Source organism: Pipistrellus kuhlii, unplaced genomic scaffold (genome assembly GCF_014108245.1).
Source record: "Pipistrellus kuhlii isolate mPipKuh1 unplaced genomic scaffold, mPipKuh1.p scaffold_m20_p_22, whole genome shotgun sequence".
Lineage (NCBI taxonomy): Eukaryota > Metazoa > Chordata > Mammalia > Chiroptera > Vespertilionidae > Pipistrellus > Pipistrellus kuhlii.
This window is the reverse complement of record NW_023425521.1, coordinates 10,446,156-10,473,802: the sequence shown is the minus strand read 5'-3', so window position 1 is coordinate 10,473,802 and position 27,647 is coordinate 10,446,156. Positions and strand designations below refer to the sequence as shown.

Below are 27,647 nucleotides of genomic sequence, written 5' to 3'. Positions count from 1 at the left end.
CTACAAAGTACTTTCAAGAAATTTAGCTCAATAGTTTTTATGTATAGAGACAAAAGAGGATAAATCACATGTAGTAAAAAATAAATAAATAAATAAATAAATAAATGTTAAGAATTAAAAAATCTTGCCCTGACTGGTTTGGCTCAGTGGATAGAGCGTCGGCCTTCAGACTGAAAGGTCCCTGGTTCGGTTCCAGTCAAGGACATGTACCTTGGTTGCGGGCACATCCCCAGTAGGGGGTGTGTGCAGGAGGCAGCTGATTGATGTTTCTCTCTCATTGATGTTTCTATCTCTCTCCCTTCCTCTCTAAAAAAATCAATAAAATATATTTAAAAGAAAAAAGAATTAAAGAATCTGGGTTAAAGGATGTATATGGGAATTCTTTCCAGTGTTTCCCAAAGTGTGGTATGCATGCCCCCAGGGGTATGGGAAGAGTTTGGTGGGGGTACGTGTTGCACCGGAGTTTGGTGGGGATATGCACTGCACCGTTTTTAGCTGTACCTAATACATTCATTTTTTTTTGTCGAGGGGTACTCAGCGTTACGAAAATTATAAAAGGAGTACATATATGTCAAAAGTTTGGAAACACTGCTTTATACCATTCTAACTTTTCTGTAAATCTGAAACTCTGTAAAAAAAAAAAAAAAAAAAAAAATGCTTTTTAAAAGAATCTTGAGACACAGCTAAAAGCAACATGCAGATCTTGCTTGGATCCTGATTTAGACATAGCAGTAACATTGAAGACAATCAGTCAAATCTGAATTTGGACTGATTTTTAAATTTTTAGATATTGAGGGATTATTATATAAGGAGATTTTAATGATACCATTAGGGGAAAAAAAATTCTTTATTTTCTAATGATGCCTGGTGGAGTATTTAGAGGTGAAATGTCACCATGGTCTGAATTTCTTTAAAAGTCTAGATAATTTGGTGTATGATATATGTCTCTCTTCAGTTTTATGAAAGCTTGCAAATTTATATTTTTAAGATTTGTCTGGATGTAATCTCTGACAACTATAAAAGGACATGGTATCTTGACATATCCTATTCTAAAACTGGCTAGAAGCCCAGTGCATGACATTTGTGCACTGAGTGGTGGGGCAAGTCCCGGTCTGCGCCCTCTAGTAGTCTGGGCCCCTTCGGAGGATGTCCAACTGTTGGCTTAGGTATTTCAGATGAAACTATTCTGTAAGTGCTCTACATATAGTCCGATTTCAGTTACTTATGTAAATGAATCTTGTATCTTGGTAAAGACTTGATAGGTGCTATTACTACAGAGTTAAGAAGTCGAATATCTCCTGATGGGTCCTTAGGGCTGCTGCTGCTGCTGCTGAGCCTGGCTTTTGGCTGAAGCCTGTGGGAGTGCACTGACCACCAGGCAGCTCCTGCGTTGAGCATCTACCCCCTGGTGGTCAGTGTGTGCCATGGTGACCGGTCAATTCCACCATTTGGTCAATTTGCATATTAGCCCTTTAGTATATAGGATATATGTATTTTAAATATATAACTTTTAAAACTTTTTATTTCAGAGAGGCAGGAGAAGGAGAGAAACATCAAGGATGAGCAAGAATCATTGATAAGCTTCCTCCTGCACACCCCATAATGGGGACTGAGACCGCAACCTGGGCAATATGCCTTGACCAGGAACTGAACTGTGACCACCTGGTTTATAAGTTCACGCTCAGCCAGAGTCACACTAGCCAGGCTGAACTATATTTAACCCAAATAATAATATATTTTGACTAAAGACACTCCATTAACACAGTCTCTATCTCAACAATCAATGACAATTTTGTTTATGCCTACAAACATCACATAATTAAAGGAGTAATATAATAGGTTTGCTTTGAATCTACTAATTTCACCCAGCAGTTCTTACATTTGATAGAATACTCATTGGAAACGGGCTTTTTTATAAGCATATCCGGGCAGTTTGCCTCCAAACGAATGACTAATAAATGCAGCACAGAACTAATTTACCAGCTGCATCAGCTGAAAATCAAAATACATTAAAACTTGTGTTTTTGCCAGCATTACTAAGAACTTATGTTTCACAATTAGTGCTTGGCTTTACACTTTACAGATCCTTCCTCCTTATTTCATCCGAATAGTTTGGATGAAAAGGAAGTATCTATGAGCTACTGTATTTCAGATGAAACTATTTTGTAAGTGTTCTACATATAGTTCAATTTGTTACTTATGTAAATGAATTTTATATCTTGATGAAGATTTGATAGGTGTTATCACTAGAGTTAAGAAGTCAACAATTTTAGAGACCTGCTGATAACCTGGATGTAACTCAAAAGGTATTTTTAAGTTAAGTGCTTAAAGATTTGGTTAACTTCCTATTCCAAGTATTTCACTCAGCATAATTTCCTTTTAAAGTTCCAAACACCCTCTACCTTCACTAGTATTCACCACAGTGAAAAAATATGCTGAAAGAGGCTATTTCAGTAAGCCTTTCCAGGAAGCTAGCAGAATGCCACATAAAAATTGCAGTTGCTGTCTTCTACAGGAAATAAAGAAAAATGCTGAAAATGCAGCATTCCTTTAGTTCTTCTATCAACAGGATACCAGCCATTGTTTTCTGTGTGCTCCATATTTTAAGCAACAAATAAAAATGCCTTTAATTCTATAATTTGTTTATACCCCCTTTTAACCTCTGAGACAATCACTGTCTCTCAAGAGAAATCTTTTTTTTTTTAATATATTTTATTTTTTACAGAGAGGAAGGGAGAGATAGCTAGAAACATCGATGAGAGAGTAACATCGACCAGCTGCCTCTTGCACACCCCCTACCGGGGATGTGCCCACAACCAAAGTACATGCCCTTGACCGGAATCGAACCTGGGACCTTTCAGTCCACAGACTGACGCTCTACCACTGAGCCAAACCGGTTTTGGCTCTCAGGAGAAATCTTAACGTTGGTCACTCACTCCAAATTGTTTTATTCGTTTTATTATTACTATTGTTATTACTGATTTGAGAGAGAGAGAGAGAGGGAAGACAGAAGAAAAGGAGATAAAGAAACACTGATTATTGTTCCACTTATTTATGCATCCATTGGTTGATCCTTGTATGTGTCCTGACTGGGGATTGAACCTGCAATCTTGGTATATGGGGTGGCCTTCTAACTAAGCTACCTGGCCAAGGCCAAATTGTCACAGTTGGAGACAGGAACTAAAGACTATTAGCTTTGATAAACTATTATGAGAATCCTACTTGTAGCCAACTACTTACTAGAAAATTTAAAAACTTTAAGACTGGTTGTGGCCAGGTAGCTCAGTTTTTTAGAGCATTGGCCTGCTACACCAAACTTGCAGGATTGATTCACCATCAGGGCACATTCAAGAATCAACCAATGAATGCATATAATTAAGTGGGACAACAAATCAACGTCTGTCTCTCTCTTCCTCCATCTCTCTAAAATCCATAAATAAATAAATAAATTTAAAGAGGAAAACTAAGACTGGTGTGATTTTTTTTTTTTTTTAATCAGGAAAAGGGTGTGCCCTGGATGTTTGCAGACAACCCCCCCCCCCGCGTTTTTTTTTTTTTTTTTTTTTTTTTTTTTTTTCAGAGAGGAAGAGAAAGACAGAAACTTCAGCCCTAGCTGGTTCGGTTCAGTGAGTAGAGTGTTGGCCTGTGGACTGAGCAGTCCTGGTTGGATTCTGGCCAGGGGTGCCTGAGTTGTGGGCTCAACCCACAGCACAGAACATACAGGAGGCTGTTGATCAATGATTCTCTCATCATTGATGTTTCTCTCTCTCTCCCTCTCTGAAATCAATAAAAGTATTTTTTTTTAATTATAAAATAACTAACTTGGAAATAGTTTTCTACTCTTCACATTTCAGAAAACATTTTATTTAAACTCTTCATAGGCATTTTTTACATTGGTGTCTTCGTTAGACTGGAAAGTCATCTCCATTCCATCAAAATTCAATGGTGCAATCATTGAATTTTATAACATGGCTTGAATTTCTATTTGCATATTATGAGAGTCATTTTCACTTGCTTGGATTATGATCTCCAGGAATATACCCCTAAGGGATTGCTTTTTGAAGAATATTCAAAGTCAGCTCTTTGCCAAGATAAGAACAGTCTCTGGGCTTTACTCTGCCCACTTTGGTGGTTGTTTTTTTAACTAATTTTGAGGAGAGAGGAGGAGGGGAAGGGGGGGGGGGGAAGAGGAAGGGAGACGGAGAGAGGGAGAGAGAGAAACACTGATTTCCTGTTCCGGTCACTTAATCTTCACTGGTTGATTCTCTTTTCTTTTTAATTAAAATTTTTTATTGATTTTAGAGAGAGAGGAAGGGGGAGAGAAACACTGATTTCTTGCTCCACTTCTTTATGCGTTCATTGGTTGATTCTTGTATGTATCCTGACCAGGGATTAAACTCTCACCCTTGGCAAATGGGGATGATGCTCTAACCAACTGAGCTCCCGGGCCAAGGCCTTTGGTGGTTTTAAAGCCCTCTTTCTTAGACAAGCAGCTGGTCACAAATAGATGAAAGCAAGCCCCATTTTCATCTACTAAGATTCTCACAGATTCAATTGATGGGGGGTCATCAAAAACTGCAATGCCCAGGAACCCCAGTGTGCATCACTATGAGTTCTTCCCTACCCTACTCCAGAAATGCACTAAATACAGAAAATAATAAAGAGGGGAAAAGTGGTATATAACTTTAAGATCTTGACTTCTGTAACTAGGTAGATGGTGTGTGTTTTTTTCCAAAAATGCACTAAATACAGAAAATAATAGAGAGGGGGAAAGTGTATATAACTTTAAGATCTTAACTTCTGTAACTAGGTAGATGGTGGTTTTTTCCTTTAGCATGGCACACATGTTCACCTCAACTGAATAAAGGGAGACTCTCCAGCACAGAAAATATTGTTTTAATTTAATAAATGAAGTAGTTAAGAAAAGCTAAAAGACAAAGCTTGGGTTAAATATCTTGAGATATTTTCCACAATTGGACACTGCAGAATTTTATATTTTAATGTGATAAAATAGTTTTAATGGACTCATTTTTTATTCATTCGGAATAAGCTTTAAAATCTGCTTTACTTAAAGAAATGTCTTTATGTACTCAATTATTCAGAACAGGAAGTACAAATGTTACTTGGAAGTTCTGCTTTCCAAGCACAATCCTACCAGTTTGTAATCACTTTCCCCTCTATGGTTATACTATCGATAGTTACACTGAGCAAGCATATTCTACTCCTACTTTGCTCCTCCCAAGCACAATCATCTTCCCTACAGTTCTATTCAACTTTTATGTTAGTTTAAGCGCAAAAGAATGCATACTATAGTAAGACAGAAAGCAGAAGCTTCCTGCTTTCACTAGTAGCTTCAGACTGGGACACATTCTTCCTCTTGTCATCAGAAAATGTTTCTAGAAAAGTTTAAGAAGTTCAGGCTTTTGAGAGGGCTTTGATAATCATGCTTAGAAGTCAATCTGATCCCCAATTATTCTGCACAATTTTCTAGTGGAAACTTAGGAGAAAGCCCTTTAAAAACATCTGTTTAAGGCATAAAAAAAAAAAATGTTGTTGGTTCACTGGCCTCTACTTACAAATATAAAACCAGTAGGATGTGTAAGTACATTGATGAACACCACAGTATACATACAAACTGGTATATTTTGCAGTTCAAATTGTACAGATGAGGCAACGTATCACACTAAAAGAAGAGCAAGTATTGGTCTGACCACACCCATCATCAGCTGTGTGACTCTACAAGTTAACAGCTATAAATTTGTTTCTCCATCTACAAAATAAGTCTACCCCTATCTGAAGGGACTGTCTTGTTAATAAAATGAAATCATAAACTATTTTATAGAGTTCGTACTCAAACAGCTGTTTATTTTGATCAGAGCAATTAAGATTTGATGGATAGTTATGTCCTCTAACCTAGGGACAAAACATCTTAAATTAAGTCTTTCATAATACAAAAGAGACACAAAATCCAAGTCTGACAGATGGGTTTTGCATAATACATCCAGATACAAACCTCCTGCCATCCCATTGAGTTAAGAGCATTAGCCACAGGCACTTGGCCAAGGGGATTGGGGGTGGGTGGGTGGGCAATACACAGAGCTGTAAACTTTGTTATGATTTATAAATTGCTATTATAAAGTAGCTATAGTGTGTTGTGTATGTAAATTAGAGAAATCGTCTCATTCTAATAATATAGGACTAAAATATCTATCAGCAATGAACTCATTTCCCATCTAAATGAGAACATTTACTTCAATTCTTCCATCTTACAGGACATATAAAACAACGTGGATATTTTCAGATATGATTTAGGTCTCTCAAATATTTCTGACCAAGGAACAGTAATTAAAAGTATAGTAATGGTACACAATGAGTGCTCATGGTATATTAATAAAATATTTTAAAATTCCTTCTTTTGGGCAGTTTTAGAGCAGTATTAGTGATCAATTTTGCATAATTAATGTATGCACGATATCAAACATCAGATAACATCCACAGTTCCAATTATGTGTGGACCATCTTTGTAAACTAATCAGTGCAAGTATGAATGCAAGCTGCAGTCAGTCTTGTTCACCGTTTTGTCCTTAGGCTAACACTCCTGCTGATGTGGTAAGTGCGCTAATCTTAGGTGGTATCAAATATTTACTAACCATAAAAATCTAGGTATGCAAATTAAACATTCAAAGAAGCCTGAAAAAATGTACTGGACACAAATTATATATCTACCAATTAATGCTCTGAAAGTGCTACCCCAAGTACTTTTCACACCATGATCTCAGACCTTCACAGTAAGCCTGTAAAGCAGTTATGCCTATTTTACAAAGATGAAGCAAGAGGTCAGTCTTAACCCGTGTTCTCCAATACTGTAACCACATTTCTCAAGCCATAAGTGGTACTGATCACTTGAAATGTTACTGTGACTGAATTTATTTCAAAATTAAAATTAGATAGTTACTAATGATAGATTATTTATGGAAACTTAAGTATGCTTGTATAATCTAGGTACACAAATCTGCTTTTCCAATTGCAAATTTTATGAAAGCTAAATAAGATCAAACATTTCCAATGAAAATAGGGTATGATTGAGATATGCTCTAAGTGTAAAATACACATCAGATTTTGAAAATTCAGCACCCCCATAAAAATGAATGTAAAATATCTCATTTGAAAATGTTATACTGATTACAGGTTGAAATTGTAACATTTGGGATATACTGAATTACATAAACATACTAAAATTAATTTCACCTGTGGTTTTTTTTAATATAGTCACTGGAAAATATAAAATTACATATATTGCACTTACTATTTTTCTGTTGGATAGCAGTGGTCTTGACAACCCCCAAACCCCTAATCTGTCTACTATACCACATCATTAAATACATTTTAAACTAGTAGAGAAATCGTTTTGGGGGCAAAGTCCAACAACAACAACAAAAAAAGCATACCAGGATACTGCATAACTTCTCTTTAAAAACAAACAAAAAACTGATTTTTAGAGAAAGGGAGAGAAAGATTGATTTTTGTTCCACTTAGTCATGCATTCATTGGTTGACTCTTTTTTTTTTTTAAATGTATTATTGATTTCAGAGAGGAAGGGAGAGATAGAAACATCAATAATGAGAATCATCAATTGAAAGCCCTCTACATGCCCCCTACTGGGGATCAAGCTGCAATCCGGGCATGTGCCCTTGACTGGAATTGAACCCGGGACCCTTCAGCCCACAGGCCGATGCTCCATCCACAGAGACAAACCAGTTAGAGCCATTGGTTGATTCTTGTATGTGCCTTGACCGAAAATCATATCCAAAGTCTTGTCATATCGGGACAACAGTCTAATCACCTCTAATTATGGCCAGGGCTGTGTAACTTCTCTTAAGGCCAATCATCTTACTTCTTTGGAATAGTTTGTGAGAAGACCTAGGCTGACCTTGTGTTTGAATCTCACTTTCTTCAACTGTTTAAGAAAGATGTGGGAGATTAAGTGAAGACCTAAAAGGACCAGTCACATTCACAGGATACAAGAGGCTCTCACAAGTCTACTTCTCCCTCCGTCCATTAGTCATTGTTCATCAACACCACTTACCCAAGAGACAGTATTCAACTAAGACTTTCAAATAATGTTTTAATTTTAGTTAACAAAATGTTCTACAAGTAAATATGGGTGGTCAGATAAATCTTCACACGAAGCACATCAGTATGGCCTATTATTGAACATCCAATGTCATAGTCAATAGCCTCTTGTGGCTATTTACATTTAATTAAAGAAATAAAAGTAAAAGTTAACCCAACTGCTCAATATCCCTATGTAGATAGTACAAATTTTTTATCATGGAAGAAAGTTCTACTGGACAGTAACTCTCAAAAAGCAAAAATTGTATCAGTAACAGTGACTGGAAAAAAAAGACATCTTGTGAAATGTAATTCAGGTAATATAGGTTGAGGTTTCTGAATTCATGTATTTTACTGTGCACTAAAATGAAAATGATTGAGGTTACACACACAGTTCCATGTCTTAAATGATTTCCTAGAGAGTGAAAGCATTTACTAGAATTAGCCACCCCCTATAAGCTGAGTAAATTGACCATTAGGAAAATTTTGAAAAACATGATACATCTTAAATCTGGAAGCTATTCCCAGGGTGGACTGCAGCATAATTCCAGGCAGTTGCCTCTTTCAGGGAGTACAGTAGAGCATATACACATCCCAGCAATACTTAACATTGTTTTCTCTTAGCAAACCAAAATAACCACAGCAAGAACTTCTACTGTTCAATGCACACCACCTTCCAGTTTTATATGTATAGATTTAAGAAAAAAGAACAGGGTTGGGAGACTTTTTAATTGCAGACTCAAGGAACCTGTGACACAGTGGGATGTGTCAGTTGGAATAAACATACTTAATGTGCCAAGAATTGAGAACTGCAAGCACCATTTTATATATATAATCTAAGTTTTTCCCCCTCAGGATCTGCAACTCTAACAATGTCTTGCTCAACTGGGCATTCATCTATTGACTGCTTTCAACCTAAATATAAAAAATAAAAAAAACCACATCCAAAAAACAAAACAAAAAACCCCACTTCATAACTTAAAATATTAACATTTATTTGCTCTAATAACAGATCCTTCAGCTGGCCAAAGTATTAATATGTTACAAAAATAAATTCATTTACAGTTCACATTTTAAAGCTTTCACAAGCTAATTCTACATTCAAGTTCCTCAATTCTTGTTCCTAATTTTTATCCTAAGTATTTCAGTGTGTTTTCTGCTACTTGGCAAACTGGCAGGGACTCAGACGTCAGACCTAAAATGCCAGTTAAAATAATCTTTATTAATTTTTTAAAGGGAAGAGATAAAAATGAGAAGTCAGGAGATATATATCCTGGAAGAGGTTGGCTAGTGACTGGGGGCTCTGCACAATTCATCATTATCAGCTGAAGAATACAGTCACAATAGCAAGCGTAAGTTTAGACATGGCATATTACTCAAAAAAATAATAATAATAATGAGTGAAATGAAATCTTCAAGTGTAACTGAAAAGCTGCTTTACATTCAAAACTTCAAATTATTTGAAAAGGAAATGGCTTCACTCAAATATTTGCATAAATTCTGATTCCCTTAGAAATCAGACCCATATTAAATGTTATCAATTAGTGATAAGGTTGGATTCCAATCTTTGAGTTTACTTAACCATTTTTATTCCCTCATTAATAGAAATGAAAAACTATTGCCCAAACCATCACTAGTCAAGAAATGAGATTTGCTTTGGCTCAGTTGGTTGGGCATAGACCTGCATAAAGAAGGGTTGCTGGTTCAATTCCTGGTTGGGGAGTATGCTTAATCATGGTGGAGGAGGGGCGGCATGCTGGGGGGACCAATCAATGTTGCTTTCTCATATTGATGTTTCTCTCCCCTCCTCTATAAATCAATAAAACTTTTTTTTTAAGAAGTGAGATTTAATAGTGGGCTAAACCCTCTACCTTATAAACAGCAACTGTACCTGCTTCTCCATGTATGATTTCACAAACATTTGTCTGCAACATGACTGTGTATGCATCAGATGTATACTCCTTAGTGTAAGCAGCCTGTTTTCCTCCACACCCAAGAGCATTGTTTTCCTAACCCTTCACATTTACTGACACTTCACTGTAACAGACATAACCATAGTGATTAAAATTTAGATTGAGCATAACTTTTTTGTGTCTATTCTGTCACTTAACATTTTAACCTATTATAAAATAATGTCCCATTACTTCAAATGAGTGATCTGAAAACCACAGATGACTGAAGAAAGTGCTTTACTTAACTCATTTTTTTGAGTAAAGATTATTGCCTTGGCTGGGCTGCTCAGTTGGTTAGCGCAGCATCCCGATATGCCAAGGTTGCAGGTTCGATCCCCAGTCAGGGTGCACACACAAATGAACAAATGAATGAATAAACAAGTGAAACAATCGATGTTTCTCTCTCTCTTCCTCTCTAAAAATTAATCAATAAAAAAGTTTTTAAAAAGATTACTCACTACATTTGAAGACTTAAAGGAAAATAATTTATTGCAGATGTAAGCAAAGGTGTATAAAAGAAGTATACTGATAGCCTGGATATTAAACCTTTTTATTAACGATAATCCTTTATGTACATAATAACAATGGGAGAAAGTAAATGAAATTAGCCTTCAATGGTAAAAGTGTCCAAAAGGTCACTAATATTAGTGTTATGTCAAACCATGGCATCAGAAGGCTGAGCTGAGGCAGGCCTCTTGAAGGGATATTTGGGAAGAAAATGAATATGAATGGATTATTTCAGCCAAAGTGAAACCAGGATTGGTGAACCAGGAAGCAGCTCGGAAAAGGCTGAATGCAGTCAAGATCACCTGCCTGGGCCCTCCACGGGCATGCTGCCAGATAAGGCAGTATATGCACCGTGGGGAAGAATTCTACAACCTACTAAAAGGAAACCAAATTACAGACCAAATAACTGCATATCTCAAGAGTAGGTGAGCTCTATCCCCCAGGGCTGTGTCCAATTCCACGCAATCCAGAGGGAGGGAGGGAGGTACTCACGCCCACAAGCACCTGCTAAACTCCAGCAGACTCCAAGATAAGCTCTGAATAACTCTTCCCCTAGAACCCAGGGGGATCAGAGCCACCCCACCCCAGAGAAATGAAGAAAAGGGGGGAGGAGGGGGCAATGCGAGTTCCCCTAGGGACCTTGACCCCACGCCCGCTGAGACTGACACCGCCCTAAGTGAGAACCACGTTCCCCCATTCTATCCTCCTCCAGTTCCTTCCGAGTGACCTTCTGTTCCTCCTGCCTCGGGGAAAGCAGGAGGCCAGCCATTCCTCCCCACCCCCCAGGAGAAGGTGTCTTTCTCAGCACAGGGAGCAAGGAAAAAAAAAAAAAAGAAAAGGCTGCTCCTCCCCAACCCACCCGCCCCGCAACTCCTGGGTGCAGACACGGTGGGGGGGAAAGGGAAGAGAAAAGCAATGGGAGGTGACAGCCCTACAGCGGCCTAGGCCACGGGATCTCAGCTCCGGAAGAAACGCGGGAGAATGCGTCCCCCCGCACCCTGCCCCAATGAATGAACGGCATAAAACTGGGCAGGGGGTGCAGTTCGTCTGCGCAGCCCTCGCCACCCAGGAAGAGAAAATGGAAAGGCCCTCGAGCCCGGGACTGGCTCCGCTGCCCTTCGCACCCCGGCTCTCCCCCGTTCCCACCCAAACCTCTCCCCATGTAACCCTTTCCTCCCGAGAGCGCGCCCCCATCCTCCATCTACCTCAGACACCAACACCCCCAGCCCCCCCAACACCACCACCACACCTCTGAACTGGGCCCAGCACCCAGCTTTTTTCCCCTTCTCACCACCCTCTCCACAGCCCGCCCCAGCCCCGGCCGAGCCGCACCTGGAGATGCTCCTGAAAACGAATTGGCAGAATCTGGGCCATGGCGCTGTCGGGGGTACGGTCTCCTCCTGTCACTGGGGCTGCGGGGCAGTGGCTGCCCGGACTCTCCGAGGGAGAGGAGGAGGAAGGGGAGGGGGAAGGCCGGGCTCGGCGAGATCACTCTCCGGGGACGCAGGAAACTGGCAGACAGAGACGAGAGCTCGGGTCGGGGGCGGAGGCTCCAGGGTCCGCGAGAGCCGCAATGGCGGAACCGGGCGCAGCGCAGACTCCGGAAACGGCTGAGCCCCGCGGAGGGATCCCGGCGGCAGAACTCCGCCCCGGCCGCCTCACCCCCTCCGCCTGTGTACCCCTCCACGCGGCGCCGCGGCGCCGCTGGCGCAGGGGTCCGGGGCGCAGTGCGCACCAGGCCTCGCCGCCGGCCGCTGCGGCAGGAGGGCGACAGGGGAAAGCGGAGGGACTACTTTTTTTGGACTCATCACTTTCCCCAGTCTCCTGCTGCTTTTCCCTCCCCCCGCACCATTTTTTTTTTTTTTTTGCATTTTGCCACATCATGCGACTAGGGGCGGACGACGTCACTTCCGCTGGCGCTGTAGGTCCCACCCACGAACTTCCGGGCGCACGTGACGCCGGTGGGGAAGGTCGGCTGATGTGCTCTCGGAACACGGGACGGGTTCTAGGGGAATGGGGTCTCCTGGGAGTGTGGCGTCGGCCGGGCCGCCCGGAGGGTGGGGGGTACCGCTCCCTTTTCCCCCCTGGGCCCTGCTTGTCCAGACCGACTCCCTCGGGAGGAGGACGCGGCGTGGGCGGCGGGCCCGGCCTCCCGCCAGCCGGGTGACTCAGGGAAACGGCCTCCCTGCGGCGCGCTCGCTCGCGGCCCTGGCGACTGCGGCACGCCTCCCCCGCCCGGCTTCACCCAGTGGGTGTCTCCTTACAGCCAGGGAGGGGGCGACGGGGCTTTAAAGCCCTCCCTGCCCGCGGGAGCGCGCGCCCCGCGGCCGGTCGGGAAGTTCAGTGGAAAGTGGTCGTCTCTCCGGGGGTCACTTAAATATCTGGCCATCCGGACAGCGAAGGCCCTGTCTCAGGTCTCTCAAGCTGGCCTTGTGGCAGCTTTTCCAAACGCTTTCTGCGGACATTTTGGCGGACATGTATGTCGGTCCAGCTTCGTTATAAAGGTGTATGATAGTAAAGGGTTTGAGTTCCATAAAGTACGCGGAAGAATTGGACCAAAATTGCAGCAGGAGGGATTTTTTTTTTTTTTTTTTTTTTGCCACATCAAGTCATTAGTGAGTCAGATTGAGATAATTACGGTGAAGAGTGGTTTGGAAAGTCAAGGTTCTTCCTGGGTGTGACTAATGTACACTCGGAGAAAGAGGTTAACTGCTGCTGGTGGAACCACCTCCTCCCCTTTGCCTGTCAGTTTGGCAAACAGCTGGGGTGCGTGTCGAGCCTTTTCACAGCGTTAATGTATCTCGGGTATTCGTGATCGGTTAATAACCTCCCAGTCCCTTCTTGCTAAAATGGGAGCTGCAATATGTCATAATAGCAGAAATACAATAGGAGACAAAAGAAGTTAGTTCTGTGCTTCTCACCTTTATAAGAGGTGATTATTCCCTCCCTCCCCCCCAAAAAAAAGATCTTGAGGAAAAACTCAACTATGCAGTGATTATTTTTAGTGCCCTTTCCAGCTAAACATAAACCCTTATTGGGTATACAGTAATTCTGTTTGTTAAGCAGTTTCGCCTGGAAAGTTTGCTTAATCATTGAATTGCTTTTACTGTTTTTTCCCAAAAAAAATATACATTACACACTAAGGATTGAGAGAGAATGTTCTGCAAAGACAAGACTTGCCACCATGTCATGAAAGTGAATATTTGTGTTTGGCAAAACCTCATTTTGTTAAACCAAATACTTGAAGATGCTCTGTATTCTGCAACGTTTTAAATGACCTTTCTAATACCAAGTTTAATAGTAGCTGCTTTCAATCCTTTCTGGAAGTAGACAAAAATCTAAATTTAAAATCGAAAGGAATGTTTTATTACAGTAAAAGCACTAGCTTAATTAAATAACATTTTCCAATCTCAGAATCTGGGATACAAGAGTTCTATCATGAACAAGCCACGGAAATTTTCTTTATTAATAACTCTTGCATTTTCATACAGACCTATAATTTTAAGTACATTCAGAATCCCTAAAGCAGCTGATTTTGGCTTGGATATTTGGTGTGGAATATCTAAAAGTTTGCCGAGGTTCTGTTAAAGGGACTTGCTGTGTCATCGTACACAGAAACCTAATGAATACATTTTTCTCAGAAATCATTTGGAGAGAAGAAAAATAGATTACAATATACCAGCTCATTTTGAACAATATATCCTTCAAAAAAAATTCAAAAAAATTTAACCATTTGTATGCCATAAGTGTCTATAGATGCAAGTGGTGGACTTTTTTTTAACTTAAATTCAAAATATTGCCCTAACAGGTTTGGCTCAGTGGATAGAGCGTCGGCCTGCAGACTCAAGGGTCCCAGGTTTGATTTCCGTCAAAGGCATGTACCTTGGTTGTGGGCACATCCTCAATGTGGGGATGTGCGGGAGGCAGCTGATCAATGTTTCTAACTATCCCTTTCCCTTCATCTCTGTAAAAATTCAATAAAATATATTTAAAAATATATATGTCGTGGCAGATAAATTTGGTCCAGCCCAGCTGGTGTTACTCAGTGGTTGAGCATCAACCCATGGGCCAGTAGGTCGTCGGAATTATTCCGGATCAAGGCATATGCCCAGATGGCAAGTTGATCCCCAGTAGGGAGCCTGCAGGAGGCAGCCAATCAATGTTTCTCTCATTGATGTTCCTCTCTAAGAAACCAACACATTTTTGAAAATTGGTCCAGATGATAAAAATTAAACCAAAGCTCTGGCTTTTGAAGATCAATAATTTGGCTGAGATGATGAGAGCTTTTTATGGCAGTACTAGAGGCCCAGTGTACAAGTAGGTCCCTAGGCCTGGCCAGTGATCAGAGATGATGTGCAGGGTGACCAGGTGATGGGAGGGTGGCACCCACTGGCATCGGCCTTGGCTGGCCCGCACTGCCCACTTGCTGGCCCCACCCCACACCTACGCCAGTCGGAGCCTGCGGGCTAGGGCAGCTCCTGCATTGAGAGTCTTCCCCCTGGTGGTCAGTGCACATCATATCAACCAGTTGTTCCTCCATTCAGCTGATTTGCATTTTAGACTTTTATTATATAGGATGCTTTTGCTAAGGGCAAAGAAGCAGGGGGGAGGGGACGGAGACTGTCAATCCTTGGTTTAGAAGCCCCCTAAGGCTGAGTCACTGTTAACAGTTACCTGAGCAGTAACTGAATTACTGTTTTAAGGCACTACCTTAAGTTAGAGAAGATAACCTAATGCTGGGTTTACTTTTTCACTATGATAAAGTCTTAATAAGACTAGAGCTATAAATGTATATCATCCTGGCTTTTGGTTTTAGAAACTATTTTAGTAAGGTAAGCTGTGTTTTTAAGTGGTCAAGTTCTTTCCATTTGAAGCTATTTTTTAGAAGAATGTTCAATAGTAGGGTGATAGCAAATACCATTAGCAAAAACTGCATTGGTCATATGCTATTTTGAGGAGTGCTAGTTTTTCAAAACCTATACAAGAAACCTTTACTGTGCCCCTATTATATACTTTATGCTAGTAACTATGATATATACATGAATATCACCATCAAGAATGACGATATTCATCATTATCGTCATTATGGTTTGATGGTTTGGCTCAGTGGATAGAGCTTCAGCCTACGGACTGGAGTCCTAGGTTCGATTCTGGTCAAGGGCACATGCCTGAATTGTGGGCTTGATCTGCTGTAAGGGTTCGTGCAAGATTCACTTGATCAATTCTTATCATTCATGTTTCTCTCTCTCTCCCTCTCCCTTCTCTGAAATCAATAAAAATATATAAATAAAGAAAAGGAATGACACCTCAGGAAAACTTATTATAGTCCTCTGTGGTTGTTCATTTACAAGCAGCCCCAGAATTAACTTGACCTTTTAAAAACGACGTGAGCTAGTTGCATTGCAAAAGCCAGCCACAAAGGCAATTCTCAAACATTGAGATTAATTTTAAATCAGACTTTACACCTAAACCATTATACCCAACAAATATTTAAAATTCAGATTTTCATGAAACCAAACAGGATATTCTTTAGCTTTACCCAAGTAAGATAACTGGCTTTGACCTTTAAACAGCAGCTTTGAAACATCTGGTCCCCCCTAGGGCTGCTGCAAAGAATTAAATAAAGAATTAAATCCAGCAGGATTAAATAAAGAGCAGCACACATCAATGCCCAGTAAGTGGCTCAGGTATCACACAACAGACAGTGCCCATTTTATTTTGGGCCCGTACAAAGCACTGATTATAGGCAAAACCCAAAAACAAGACAAGAAAAAAAATATTTTTCACAGTTTTTTTTTTTTAGAATTAAATGGATCTGAACTTTTAATAATCATTCACTCAGGCTTGTCTTAAACCAAATTTATACAGATAAATTTTATAATGTATCACGGATGGCAATAAGATCTAGTGAATCTTTATTCTGTGTGAGGACTGAACATGTTCAAGTGAACAGCCCTGTGGGAATATCCGGATTCCAGTCAGATTATATATTCCCCTACCGTGTTTTCTAAAGGTTAAATCAGATCCCTGCAAAGGAGTGAAGTGGCTCAAAACAGTGCCTTACAGTCATCTCAGGAAAGTTGGTTCAAATACTCGGGGCATTCAGAAAAATTCCTGTTGTAACCCTGCTGAACAATATATATATATAGTCAAATGCCACATCACAACATCCTTTACATACACAAAAAAAACTGAAAGAAGATTGAAACTGAAGGGGCAATGAGAGGGTTACAGGTGTGAGAATGATTGCTATGGGCTTTTTTTTTTTTTCCTTTCTAAATATGTAGAACTGTCTCTTGTCACTTCCTACTTTTTACTGTCTCCAATCCAAAGCAAGGCATGGCCCATAAACGTTCTCTCAGCATCTTAAAATACAGGGATAGTTCTACCAGTAACCATGTACATACAGACTTGTTACCATAGTAAATTCTTCCTCAGAACAGAATGGTTAAGGGCTGATTCGGTAAACAAAATTTTGGTTAATTCGATAACAACAGTGTTTCAGGCACGTATAAGAGGCAACCAATCAATGTTTTTCTCATATTGATGTTTCTCAAATCAATGAAAACGTATTTTTGAGAGCATTTTTAAAAGGGGGTGGGGGCTCAGATTCATCATTGTGTAGTAAGTTCTGCAAATGTAGCCTGATCTGATATGAATATCCAAATTTAGGATACACTAGAAATTGCTTTTTTTTTTTAAATGCCTTACCTCATTATGTCATGTGATAAAAGTGGATTATGTAAAAATGAACCAAAAACCTGGTTATTTCTTTTTCCTGGTTGCTCTTATTCCAAATAATTGTGACTTTAATGTTGTACAACATGCAATCATACAGCTACTGTCCCGTCCATAACACTACAGTAATGAAAAATACATAGTATTCAAGAGCCTACCACATATTTAAATTTTATTTTTCTTTCCTGAGCCAATACTGTTAGCACCTAATCTCTTCAAGTTAGATATGCCAGCCACTTAAAGCTATCATAGGGTGAAAATAAAAACCTGATAAAGGCAGTCCTTAATCATCTCTATTTTCAGACTATCCTATATAACAAAGAGCTAATGTCCAGATGGTCATCAAGCCTTAAAGGCTCACTCAACACTGGGGAGAGAGGAATGGGGACCAGCCAGGCACAAACAAACTTGAAGAAACTCCTAGGTCCCAGGTGTGGGGCAAGTTAGAGGTAATAGGGTGATCAGGCCAGCAGGGGAGCAGTTAGGGGCGATCAGGTCAGTAGGGGAGCAGTTAGGGGTGATAAGGGAGGCAGGCAGAGGTGGTTAGGGGTGATAAGGGAGGCAGGCAGAGGTGTTAGGGGTGATCAGACAGGCAGCCCAGCAGTTAGGAGCCAGCGGTCCCAGATTGTGAAAGGTAGTTGTACATCCCCCGAGGGGTCCTGAATTGGAGAGGGTGCAGGCCAGGCTAGGAACCCTCCCTTCACCCCCCATGAATTTCGTGCACCGGGCCTACGGTCTAGTTAATGTATAGGTGAGGTTACACTCCTCATTGAGGGCCTAAAAACTCCATTTCTGGAGGAACAGAGGGACTAAATAGGGTAGCAGATGGGCACACAATGGCAGATTCTAAGTGCTACACACTAAAATGATAATCCCAGTCCAAGCTGACTTTCATATTTTTCTATCTGCAAGAATGAATGGCACTCAAATTATTCATTTGACCTACTTAGTGTTGTTATCCCAGGTTACTGACTAGAAACTGCAAAATCCTTACTGGGGGGGGCGGGGGGCGGGGAGAAAGCCCTTCTCCAGGTGACAATCTTTTCACCATTTGATTTTTTTTCCCAGCCACAAAAATTATCTCCTTTTTGTTGTAGTCCAAATCCTACTTTTCCTTAAAAACTCAGTTTAAAATCTATTTATCCTACTTCTTAAGCTAGTAACATTTAATGACTGTACCACCTATTTATTTTGAAGCCTAGAATAACTTACGTTGGAATGAGCACAACAATCGTTTATAAATACCAATATATACAAAAAGCACCAAACTGGGTGCCAGCTTATACTCTGGCTTAACCCAGTGGTTGGCAAACCATGGCTCGTAAGCCACAGGCAGCTCTTTGGCCCCTTGAGTGTGGCTCGGCATTAGAACCTCTTTTTCAAAATAGACTCGCCCAGGCTGAAAACCGACTTCTGCGCATGGGCCATGAAGTTTCAATCACACTGTAAGTGCGCATCCGCACGTGGTATTTTGTGAAAGAGCCACACTGAAGGGGCCAAACAGCTGCATGTGGCTCGCGAGCCGAGGTTTGCCGACCACTGGGTTAACCCATCACATTTCCTACATTTTAGCCGGGATCGGTTTGGCTCAGTGGATAGAGCGTCGGCCTGCGGACTGAAAGGTCCCGGGTTCGATTCCGGTCAAGGGCATGTAAGTTGGTTGCGGGCACATCCCCAGTGGGGGGTGTGCAGGAGGCAGCTGGTCGGTGTTTCTCTCTCATCGATGTTTCTAACTCTGTATCTCTCTCCCTTCCTCTCTGTACAAAATCAATAAAATATATTAAAAAAAAAAGAATATTAGGAACTACAAGGCTACAATGAGACAGGCACTTTATTACATTGCTGTTAGGAATGTAAACTGGTTCATCTATTCTGCAAAGCAGATTAGGAACAGGCATCAGGAGTCTCAAAGATCACTTTGATGCACGCTGTAAAGAATTCAACCATAAGAACATAATACAATTTATTCAACCATTTTCCTATTGATAGCTATATGCACTGTTCAATATTATTAGGAACAATGGTATACATAACATTTTTATGAATCAACTAATGTTAAATCTATGGGAGTTACATTTTATGAGGAATAAAGTATTTTATATAATCTGAGTTCCTAGGATGTAAATGTAAAGGTGGGTCACAGGTTAACACATTTAAGCGCCCAGCCTGTTTTGTTTTCTGGACGGAAAGTATAGTGTCAGTCACTGGTGACTGACTGGATGCTTAATGTGTTAGGCACATCTTCAACTTTACTACATATTACCAAAATTGTTCTCTAAAAAACAATTCTATGTCAGTACTTTTCAGGCATATTACTGTTGCCAATCTGATGAAAAAGAATGGCATCTGTTATTTTCAACCTGTATTTCCCTAATTACTAGGAAGATTCAGGATCTTATTTATTGACCATTCATGTTTCTTCTTTTATGAAATGACAGGCTGGATCCTTTGCCTAATTTTCTATGATAACATTTGTCTTCATTTGTTTCTTTTTGTTTTGTCTCATTTAGTAATTTAAAGGCGAATCTTCTATATTCTTTAAAAAACAAACGTCTTCACAACCACCACGTTTTCCTCCAAGGCTCCTTCCACCTTTTCAACTAGATCCAGTACTATTCCTCTCAAAGATATACTGTAAATTCCTCTTATGGACACCACTGCCACAAATACACCTTAAGGCTGTAATGATGTCACTCCCCTCCAATAAATTCATATATAGCACAAAAATGTCTTAATTCCATAGTGTGGCTTTCAAAGCCTTCCATAATCTGTCCTTGACCAACATTTTTAGCCTATACCTTCTATATATACTCTGTGCACCAAACAAACTGGACTATTTGCCATCCTGTTAGCTTTCTAATTCTCTGTCCTGAGCTATGCTCTCTAGCACCCATCTGTTTATCAGACATTCTTCTTCAAGGAAAGCTCTTCCTTACAATATAACAAATAAATATAGCAAAGAATTAGAGGTGAATCGCCATTTTGTAACCATAGAATAAAACTGAATCAGGCAATAATCATCAGTTGATGATAAATCCAAAGGGTGATAATTTATGAGAAATAAGCTATTTCCAAGTATCCTCCTCCAAATTACTTATTGAAGAAATAAAAACCCTAACCAAACAATCAAAATTATTATCAATAAGGGGCAAATACCATGTGCCTCCAAATTTGATGCCTTCAGAGAAACGCAAATTGAGAACATTCTATAAAATAACTAGTCTGTATTATTTTAAAATGTCAAAATGTTATTCTAAAATGTTCAATGCAATGAAAGAAAAATAAAAGAATTGATATACATAAAAAGACAAAGACTAAGGACCTTTTCCAGATTAAAAGAGGTTAAATATAATACTTGATTCTTGACTAAATCCTGAATTGGGAAAACATAAAGGACATTATTACGAAATCTAATGAAATTTGAGAATGGACTATAGATTTAGAACATGTGCTTAACTTACTGAATGTGTGCTTAATTTACAGAAATAAAAGAGCTTTTATTCTAAGAATCCACATACACCATATCAAAGGGGTGCACCAATACATACACCTGACAAGGGAACTGATAGGACAAACATGCTGAAACACTTAAAATGAAAATAAATTAATAATGCAGGGAACGTTCATAGAAACTGTCACCACTCACCTTACTTCAAGAACAAACACATGGATTTGGGTCCTCATGTGATTTTTCAATACAGATTTTGAAGTCTCTACTTTTGACAGAAAACTATTTAACTGCAGAAGTGTTAGTTACCAATAACCAATTTAGATTCTTAGTTTTTACCAAAAATTCTAAAAACACACATTATACTGTCTTTTGAATTTTAAATACATTAATAGCTTTATTTAACGAACATTGAGCAACTACTATGTGCAAAGCACTGTGCTAGGTGCCATGAAAGATACAAAGATGAAAAAGAGATAGTTCCTGCCCACAAGAGCATATAATGTAGTGGGAGAAAGGCAAGTACACAAACAACTAGAATACAAGACGTAAACAATAGAGTGGACAAGTGTTGAATATGGCCTGAGTGTGGTATTAATTAGCCTCAAGGTTCCAATTTGAAACACTGGTGATGTAATGTTGGCTGCTCTGAAAATCCCATTTCAAGACAACATAATAGATGTTTAAATGGTTCTACCCAAGCAGCTGGAGGCAAGAGAGTAGGCCAGGTAGAAGAGCTGTTTGAAAACACTGTCACAACTACATATATGATGCTGATACAGTATGTAGAGACAGCTACAAAAAGAACACATACATATACATATACATATACATACATACATATATACATACATCTGTCCTTTGGTTAATGGCTATAGCTACTATTTTAAATATACTTTTATATAAAAAAGAATTTATATAATCCCAGAAAAATCAATTTAAGTATTAATATTAATTCAACAAAGAATACTGCCATAGGCAATTTTCTATTGACTAGTTAAGTCTTTTCTCTAAATATCTATAAAGCTCTTTAGCAACTAAATAGACATCTAAATTTTGCTGAATAAAAACCTCTAATGTTCAGCCTTCTGAAGGAAATGGTCACATACCTGATAGCCTGATATAATACTATTCTAATAGCAAAAGAAGGCCTTAAAGATATTTAAGGAAAATAATTTTTAATGCTTCAATGCAAATGGAATACACACCGATAACAGAAAATTCAATGTTCTTTGAAAATAACAACAGCATTTGATACCAGTTAAGGCCAGCAAAATTGAAGTGAGAAAAATATCACATGTATTGTCTTTCATTGGTTTCATATATCACTGCCTATGACTATGGCAACCCAATCTTCTCTGAAAATTCCATCCATTGGTATTAATGGGTTTGATTTGCTTTTAGCCCATATGCTAAAAACAACTGCTGACCACTTCCTCTTGGCGGCGCTGTCTTACATAAACGGTAAAGTATTGTAGAAGCACATTCCATGGCTGCTTTTCCTGCTTCCTGAATTGGAGGGTTCGATGCTTAGCCTGTTCCCTTCAGGGTGTCACCGTGATCCTGGGCCCTCTGCTGCTTTCTCTCAAGGAAACGAGCACGGGCATCTGATATGGATTTGTCATCGTTTCTCCTTTGCATTTTCTTTAGGACTTCTTTTGATATTCCATCTGAAAATGTTACAAATTAATCCAGTAAAACTTGAATTTTGAAATTCAGTGCTAGAGAGGTTAAGAGAAAGAGATGTCCTGATTTTTCAATGTTTAGGTAAAATTAAATTCTGCCTTTTCAAAAAAAAGAAAAGAAAGATATAGTCCATGGCTAAAAAACAAGAGCATGAAGCCAAAGCAGTCAGTAAAACTGACCCTATTCAAGCATTTATACACTACAGTTACACACCGCAACAAAATGTCTAGTGTCTATGTTACTAAAAAGACTATTCTATCATCTTGGGCAGATTCCTCACCATTTCATTTCTCAGTGATGTTAAATAAGGACAATATAACTTGTTCCATCAATCAGCCTCAGAAAGCTTTACTGAAATGAAAAGCTTCTTGTATGTGTGAACTAAGAATTAAGCTTTCTGTCCTGGTTCAGTAATCTTACGGTTTATGCCGCTCAATTAGGATCCTAACATTTCATGAAAAAATAAAGAGATGTTCTGAGGAAATAATTCACAAAACTTTATAAAGTAAATAAAAATAGTCACGTACTACTGGGAAGCAGTATGGCATAATCGCTAAGAGTAAGGACCATAGAATCAGGTTAGTTGATTCAGAATCCAGATTCACCAATTATGAGCCATGGGATTTTTAGCAAAGTTTTGTACACTGCTAAGTACTTCTTCATATATAAAGTGGGAATATGTACTAACCTTATAGTTTATTATGAAAATTCCCAAGCTTTCAGTATAGGATAAAAACTCAATATATATTCTTATTAATAATGCTTTTGGACAGAGAGGTTAAAAAACAAAAACAAAAACAAGATTAACTGTAAGGAAAGAAGGAAGTCAAAATAATGAAGTCTGAGACTCGTGGTAATTCTTTGCTTTCTGAGTAGAAAGAGCCAGAATCTAAGTCCTATAACAATATTTCTGTGATTACATAAAAATTTGGACATTTATGTTTCCTGGACTATATGACCAAAACAAGTGATATATACTCACCCTTTGGATGTTTTACATTTTCCTTATTTGTCCATTTCCTTCTTGCATCTTCTCTTGTTTCATGTCGGGCCACGCTGCTCAAGTCGTGTGCATTAAGTTCATGCAACTTGGGTAACAAGTCTCTTACCCATTCGTAGCGAATTGGACACACAATTCTTGCATAGACTTTGGTGGTAACTAATACCTCATGAAAAATGATCCATTCAAGTTTTGTTTCCTGTTCATGAAGCTGTACAAAGGAACTCACTTAGAGACGATAACTCAATAAACTGCCTTATTCCACGTTAACCCAACCAAATACTATTAGTCCAAACTCTTCTGAATTAATCCCTATATACTTCAACCAGGATATACAGACCAACTCAATACCTTTACAGCTTTATGTAATACTAGAGGCCCTTGTGCATGGGGGGGAGGGGGTCCCCTCAGCGCAGCCTGGACCTTCTCTGATCCGGGACCCCTTGGGGGATGTGTGACTGCCGGTTTCAGCCCAATCCTAGGGATCACGCCAAAACCGGCAGTCAGACTTCCCTCTCACAATCGGGGACCACTGGCTCCTAACTGCTCACCTCCTGCCTGCCTGACCATCCCTAACTGCCCCCCCCCCCTTGCCAGCCTGATCACCCCTAACCACCTCTGCCTGCCAGCCTGATCACCCCTAACTGCCTCCCCCCAGCCAGCCTGGTTGCCCCTTACGCTCCCCCTGCTGGCCTGGTCGCCCCTAACTCCCCCCCCCCCCTCCCCAGACAGCCTGGTCTCCCCCGACAGCCCCCCTGCTGGCTTAGTTGCCACTAACTGCCCCCCCTGCCAGCCTGGTTGCCCCCAACTCCCCCCCTCCTGCTGGCCTGGTCACCCTCAGCTGCCCCTCCACCCCCACCAGCCTGGTTGTCCCCAACTGTCCCACCAGCATTGTTGCCCCCTCACTGCACCCCCCCTCCCGGCCTGGTTGCCCCATGTAGCCTGCTGTTCAGTGGTTTGGTCATCCCTCACTAACCACCCTGCCAGCCTTAGCACCCCACACAGCCTACTGTTCAATTGCTTGTTCAGTTGTTTCAGTAGTGACGGCCCCTGGCTTTTTATAAATTAGGATAGTTAAATTCTAAACTTAACCTCAAAGCAAAAAGTAGAAGACTTCTATGTATCAATCCAACTGTGAGCCTGGCTTTTGGCTGAGCGGCGCTCCTCCTGTGAGAGTGCACTGATCACCTGGGGACAGCTCCTGCATTGAATATCTGCCCCCTGATGGTCAGTGTGTGTCATAGTAACCAGTCATTCCACCATTCGGTCGATTTGCATATTAGCTTTTTATTATATAGGATAAGGTACTTACTGCTGAGGAAGGATGAATGTGAACTGGGCTTCCACGCCCATCCATTGTGCAAAATGTTCTCCCAACAGATCTAAAATCAAAACAGAAACAAAAAGAAAGGATAGAGATATTGATAATACAACAAAGACATCAGTAGAGTACTAAATGAATAGTTATATGTTTTGCTATAAAGATACCATAAACAGAGGTTTAAGTTTATTCAACTGTCACTATTACTTCTCTACCAATTCATCTTAAACTATGAATGATATAACTGAGTCATTTAAGTAAAAACACTTTTGGTTAACAAGAAGTAATATTAACAATAATATTTTACTTGTGCATTTTTTAAATAGATTTTTTTATTTATTTCAGAGGGGATGGGAGAGGGAGTGAGAGACAGAGACATCAGTGATGAGAATCTTTGATTAGCTGCCAGCCTGATCACCTCTAACTGCCCTCTTCCCCCTCCTGGGGATCTAGCCTGAAACATACGCATGTGCCAACAGGGTATCAAACTGTTACCCCCCTGGTTCATAGGTCGATCCTCAATCACTGAGCCAAACAGGCCGGGCAATAATATTGTATTTGTGCTTTAGATTTTCCAAAATACTTTCATAATAAAGGCTCAAAACAACCTGAATTTTGAGAGCCACTTTAAGGTGAGATTTCAAAAAAGTTAGTTAGCCTTCTAATGGTCACAGAGCTAATGTATGATAAAAGCAAGTCCCAATCATAGGTCTTCTGACTTAAACACAGTGTTATTTATATCTTTTTAAAGGTATAAATTATTTTCAGTTTTCTAAATTCTGATAATTAGAACATCTCATGAATTTTTCTAATTCATGTTCTTAATTTCAAATTCTTATCCTCTTCTACACTTTCTTACATAAATGTTATTCCAAAAACTTTTCTATATAACAGCCTAGGTCAATTGTCATTACAATTGATTTCCTATACTACATTATATGTATTCCTATTATAACCCAGATCAGACAGCATTTTAATAGTTTATATATCTGTATAATAGTGTATTTATACAGTACAAAAATATTTTTTACTTGAATCATTTTGAGAATTAGTTGCCAACTTTATGCCCCATCACTCCCAAATACCTGAGTTTACATTCCCTATAGCCAAGGACATTCTTTTACATAATCATAATACATCCAACAAAATCAGGGAATTACCACTAATATATTCCTAACATTTAATCCTCAGCCCCCATTGAAGTTTTATCAAATGTTCTAATAATATCATTTATAGCAAAAGGATCTAGTTCAGAAATCATGTATTGCTTTTACTTTTAATGTCCCATTAGTCTCCTTCATTCTGGAATACTTCCCCAGCCTTTCTCTGACCTTTATAGTCCTGGCACCTTTAAAGATGATAGGCTAGTTATAATCAATGTGAGTTTGTCTGTTTCAGATGATTACATTCAGGTTATACATCTTTGGCAGGAATATCACAAAAGTGACACTATGTTTTCATTCTATCCTATCAGGAAAAACATGATTTTGAATAGTTTCATAAATAATAATGTCCACTTTGATTGTTTGACTTAGGTAGTATCTGCCAGGCTTTTCCAGTGAAAAGTTACTTTTTCCTTTGTAATTAAAAAGAATTGAATAGACAGATGCTGCAAATAATTCCATTTATCATTAAACTTTTAATTTATTAATTTACTAATTTATATGACTATAGACTCATGACTTCACATTTTATTCAGTGCGTTATATCACCCATTACTTTCATTTATTTTGATGCTTAAAATGTCCCATATGTGATCAGTTGGAGCCTATTCAAGCTGGCTCCTATGTACTTCTGACATGGTCTCAGCCTTCGCTCATCACTACTTTGCTCCCTGGCAAAATAAGAAGTTTCAGGCTTATCTTGTACTTTCCCGGCCCTATTTCTCCATAAAGGCGTGATTCCTTCATGTAGCAGATAGTTTTTCCAAGTCAAGATCTGGACATTATGGTGCCATTGCTCCCAGTCCATCTCAGAGATAGGGCATATATGTATATAAATATTTACATACATACAAATACATGTTTTATATATATTCACAGTAACATTCATTTTTATTTCCCTATCTATCCATCCAGCTATTTTAAAAACATAAGTTCACAATGATACCTTGAAGTTCCATCCCAACACCTCAGAGCTCATTCTTATTTTCTCGCTTTCAGTACTTCCAACTCCTTTCACCATTATTAATCTATTTAACGTGCTCAATTTCTCTGTGTAAAATGAATCTGCCATCACCGACACTGTTATCTTTTCCTTACAAAAACGCCCTCCTCACTCTGATACTGAAAAATTCCCATGTGAGTGCTTTCTCCATCCTGCTCAAGCCCTGGCACCCCACACCAACCTACCCTTAGGGGCGTCATCCTCAAACTTTGGCTTTCACACCGCACACAGAGCAACCCCTCTGCAAAAAAAAGCCTGGTCTCTCTGCTAAGGCCCTGATACCCATGCTGGACAGCTGTCCTTCAGACTCCCCTACTGCAGCTTTCCCTGCACAAGACACAATTATGAAAAGGGTCACTGTAATAGCTGATCATAATCACAGAGCTCAAATCAAATCATCAACCTTTAATAGTAAATTGTTCAATATTGTATCTAGTAAAATATTCTAGCACTTCTTTCCCCATCTCCCAAGCTCATATTGCTTACCTTCGAGCTACATTTTTGAAATAGCCTGCACAAAGACATCTTCGTAGTACTTCATGTTTAGGGCCTTCATAGGTCTCTTTTGGAAAATCACTTTGCTATAGAAAGAATACAGAATATATATATGTATGTATGTATGTATGTATATATATATATACACACACACACACACACACACACAATAGTAAATCTCACAGAATAATTTAAAATATTCTTTTATTGATATTTTGCCGA

At 39.6% G+C, this 27,647-nt stretch overlaps 2 protein-coding genes across 15 annotated transcripts in view; both read right to left on the bottom strand.

The window, feature by feature from the left end:
- Positions 1 to 12,258, bottom strand: part of CLTC (clathrin heavy chain) — a 66,640-nt gene extending 54,382 nt beyond the window's left edge. For 2 of the 9 annotated variants that reach the window (XR_004990321.2, XM_036451449.2), the window contains exon 1: positions 11,904 to 12,248. Coding sequence is in view for 8 of the 9 variants with exons in the window: in XM_036451449.2 (XP_036307342.1) it covers positions 11,904 to 11,945 (42 nt within the window). In the remaining variant the exon portion in view is untranslated. Of the gene's footprint in view, positions 1 to 11,903 lie in introns of all 9 variants that reach the window. The other 7 variants (XM_045586376.1, XM_036451444.2, XM_036451450.2 and 4 more) reach the window with 6 other exon arrangements.
- A 6,999-nt stretch (positions 12,259 to 19,257) lies between these two features.
- The window catches only part of DHX40 (DEAH-box helicase 40), a 32,757-nt gene continuing 24,367 nt past the window's right edge, over positions 19,258 to 27,647 (bottom strand). For 2 of the 6 annotated variants that reach the window (XM_036451452.2, XM_045586375.1), the window contains 4 exons: positions 27,417 to 27,511; positions 24,756 to 24,825; positions 23,426 to 23,654; positions 19,258 to 22,427 (listed from right to left, as the gene is read on the bottom strand). In XM_036451452.2, coding sequence (XP_036307345.1) covers positions 22,288 to 22,427; positions 23,426 to 23,654; positions 24,756 to 24,825; positions 27,417 to 27,511 — 534 coding nt within the window. In that variant the 3' untranslated portion in view covers positions 19,258 to 22,287. Of the gene's footprint in view, positions 22,428 to 23,425; positions 23,655 to 24,755; positions 24,826 to 26,508; positions 26,736 to 27,416; positions 27,512 to 27,647 lie in introns of those variants that run through there. The other 4 variants (XM_036451454.2, XM_036451456.2, XM_036451457.2 and 1 more) reach the window with 3 other exon arrangements.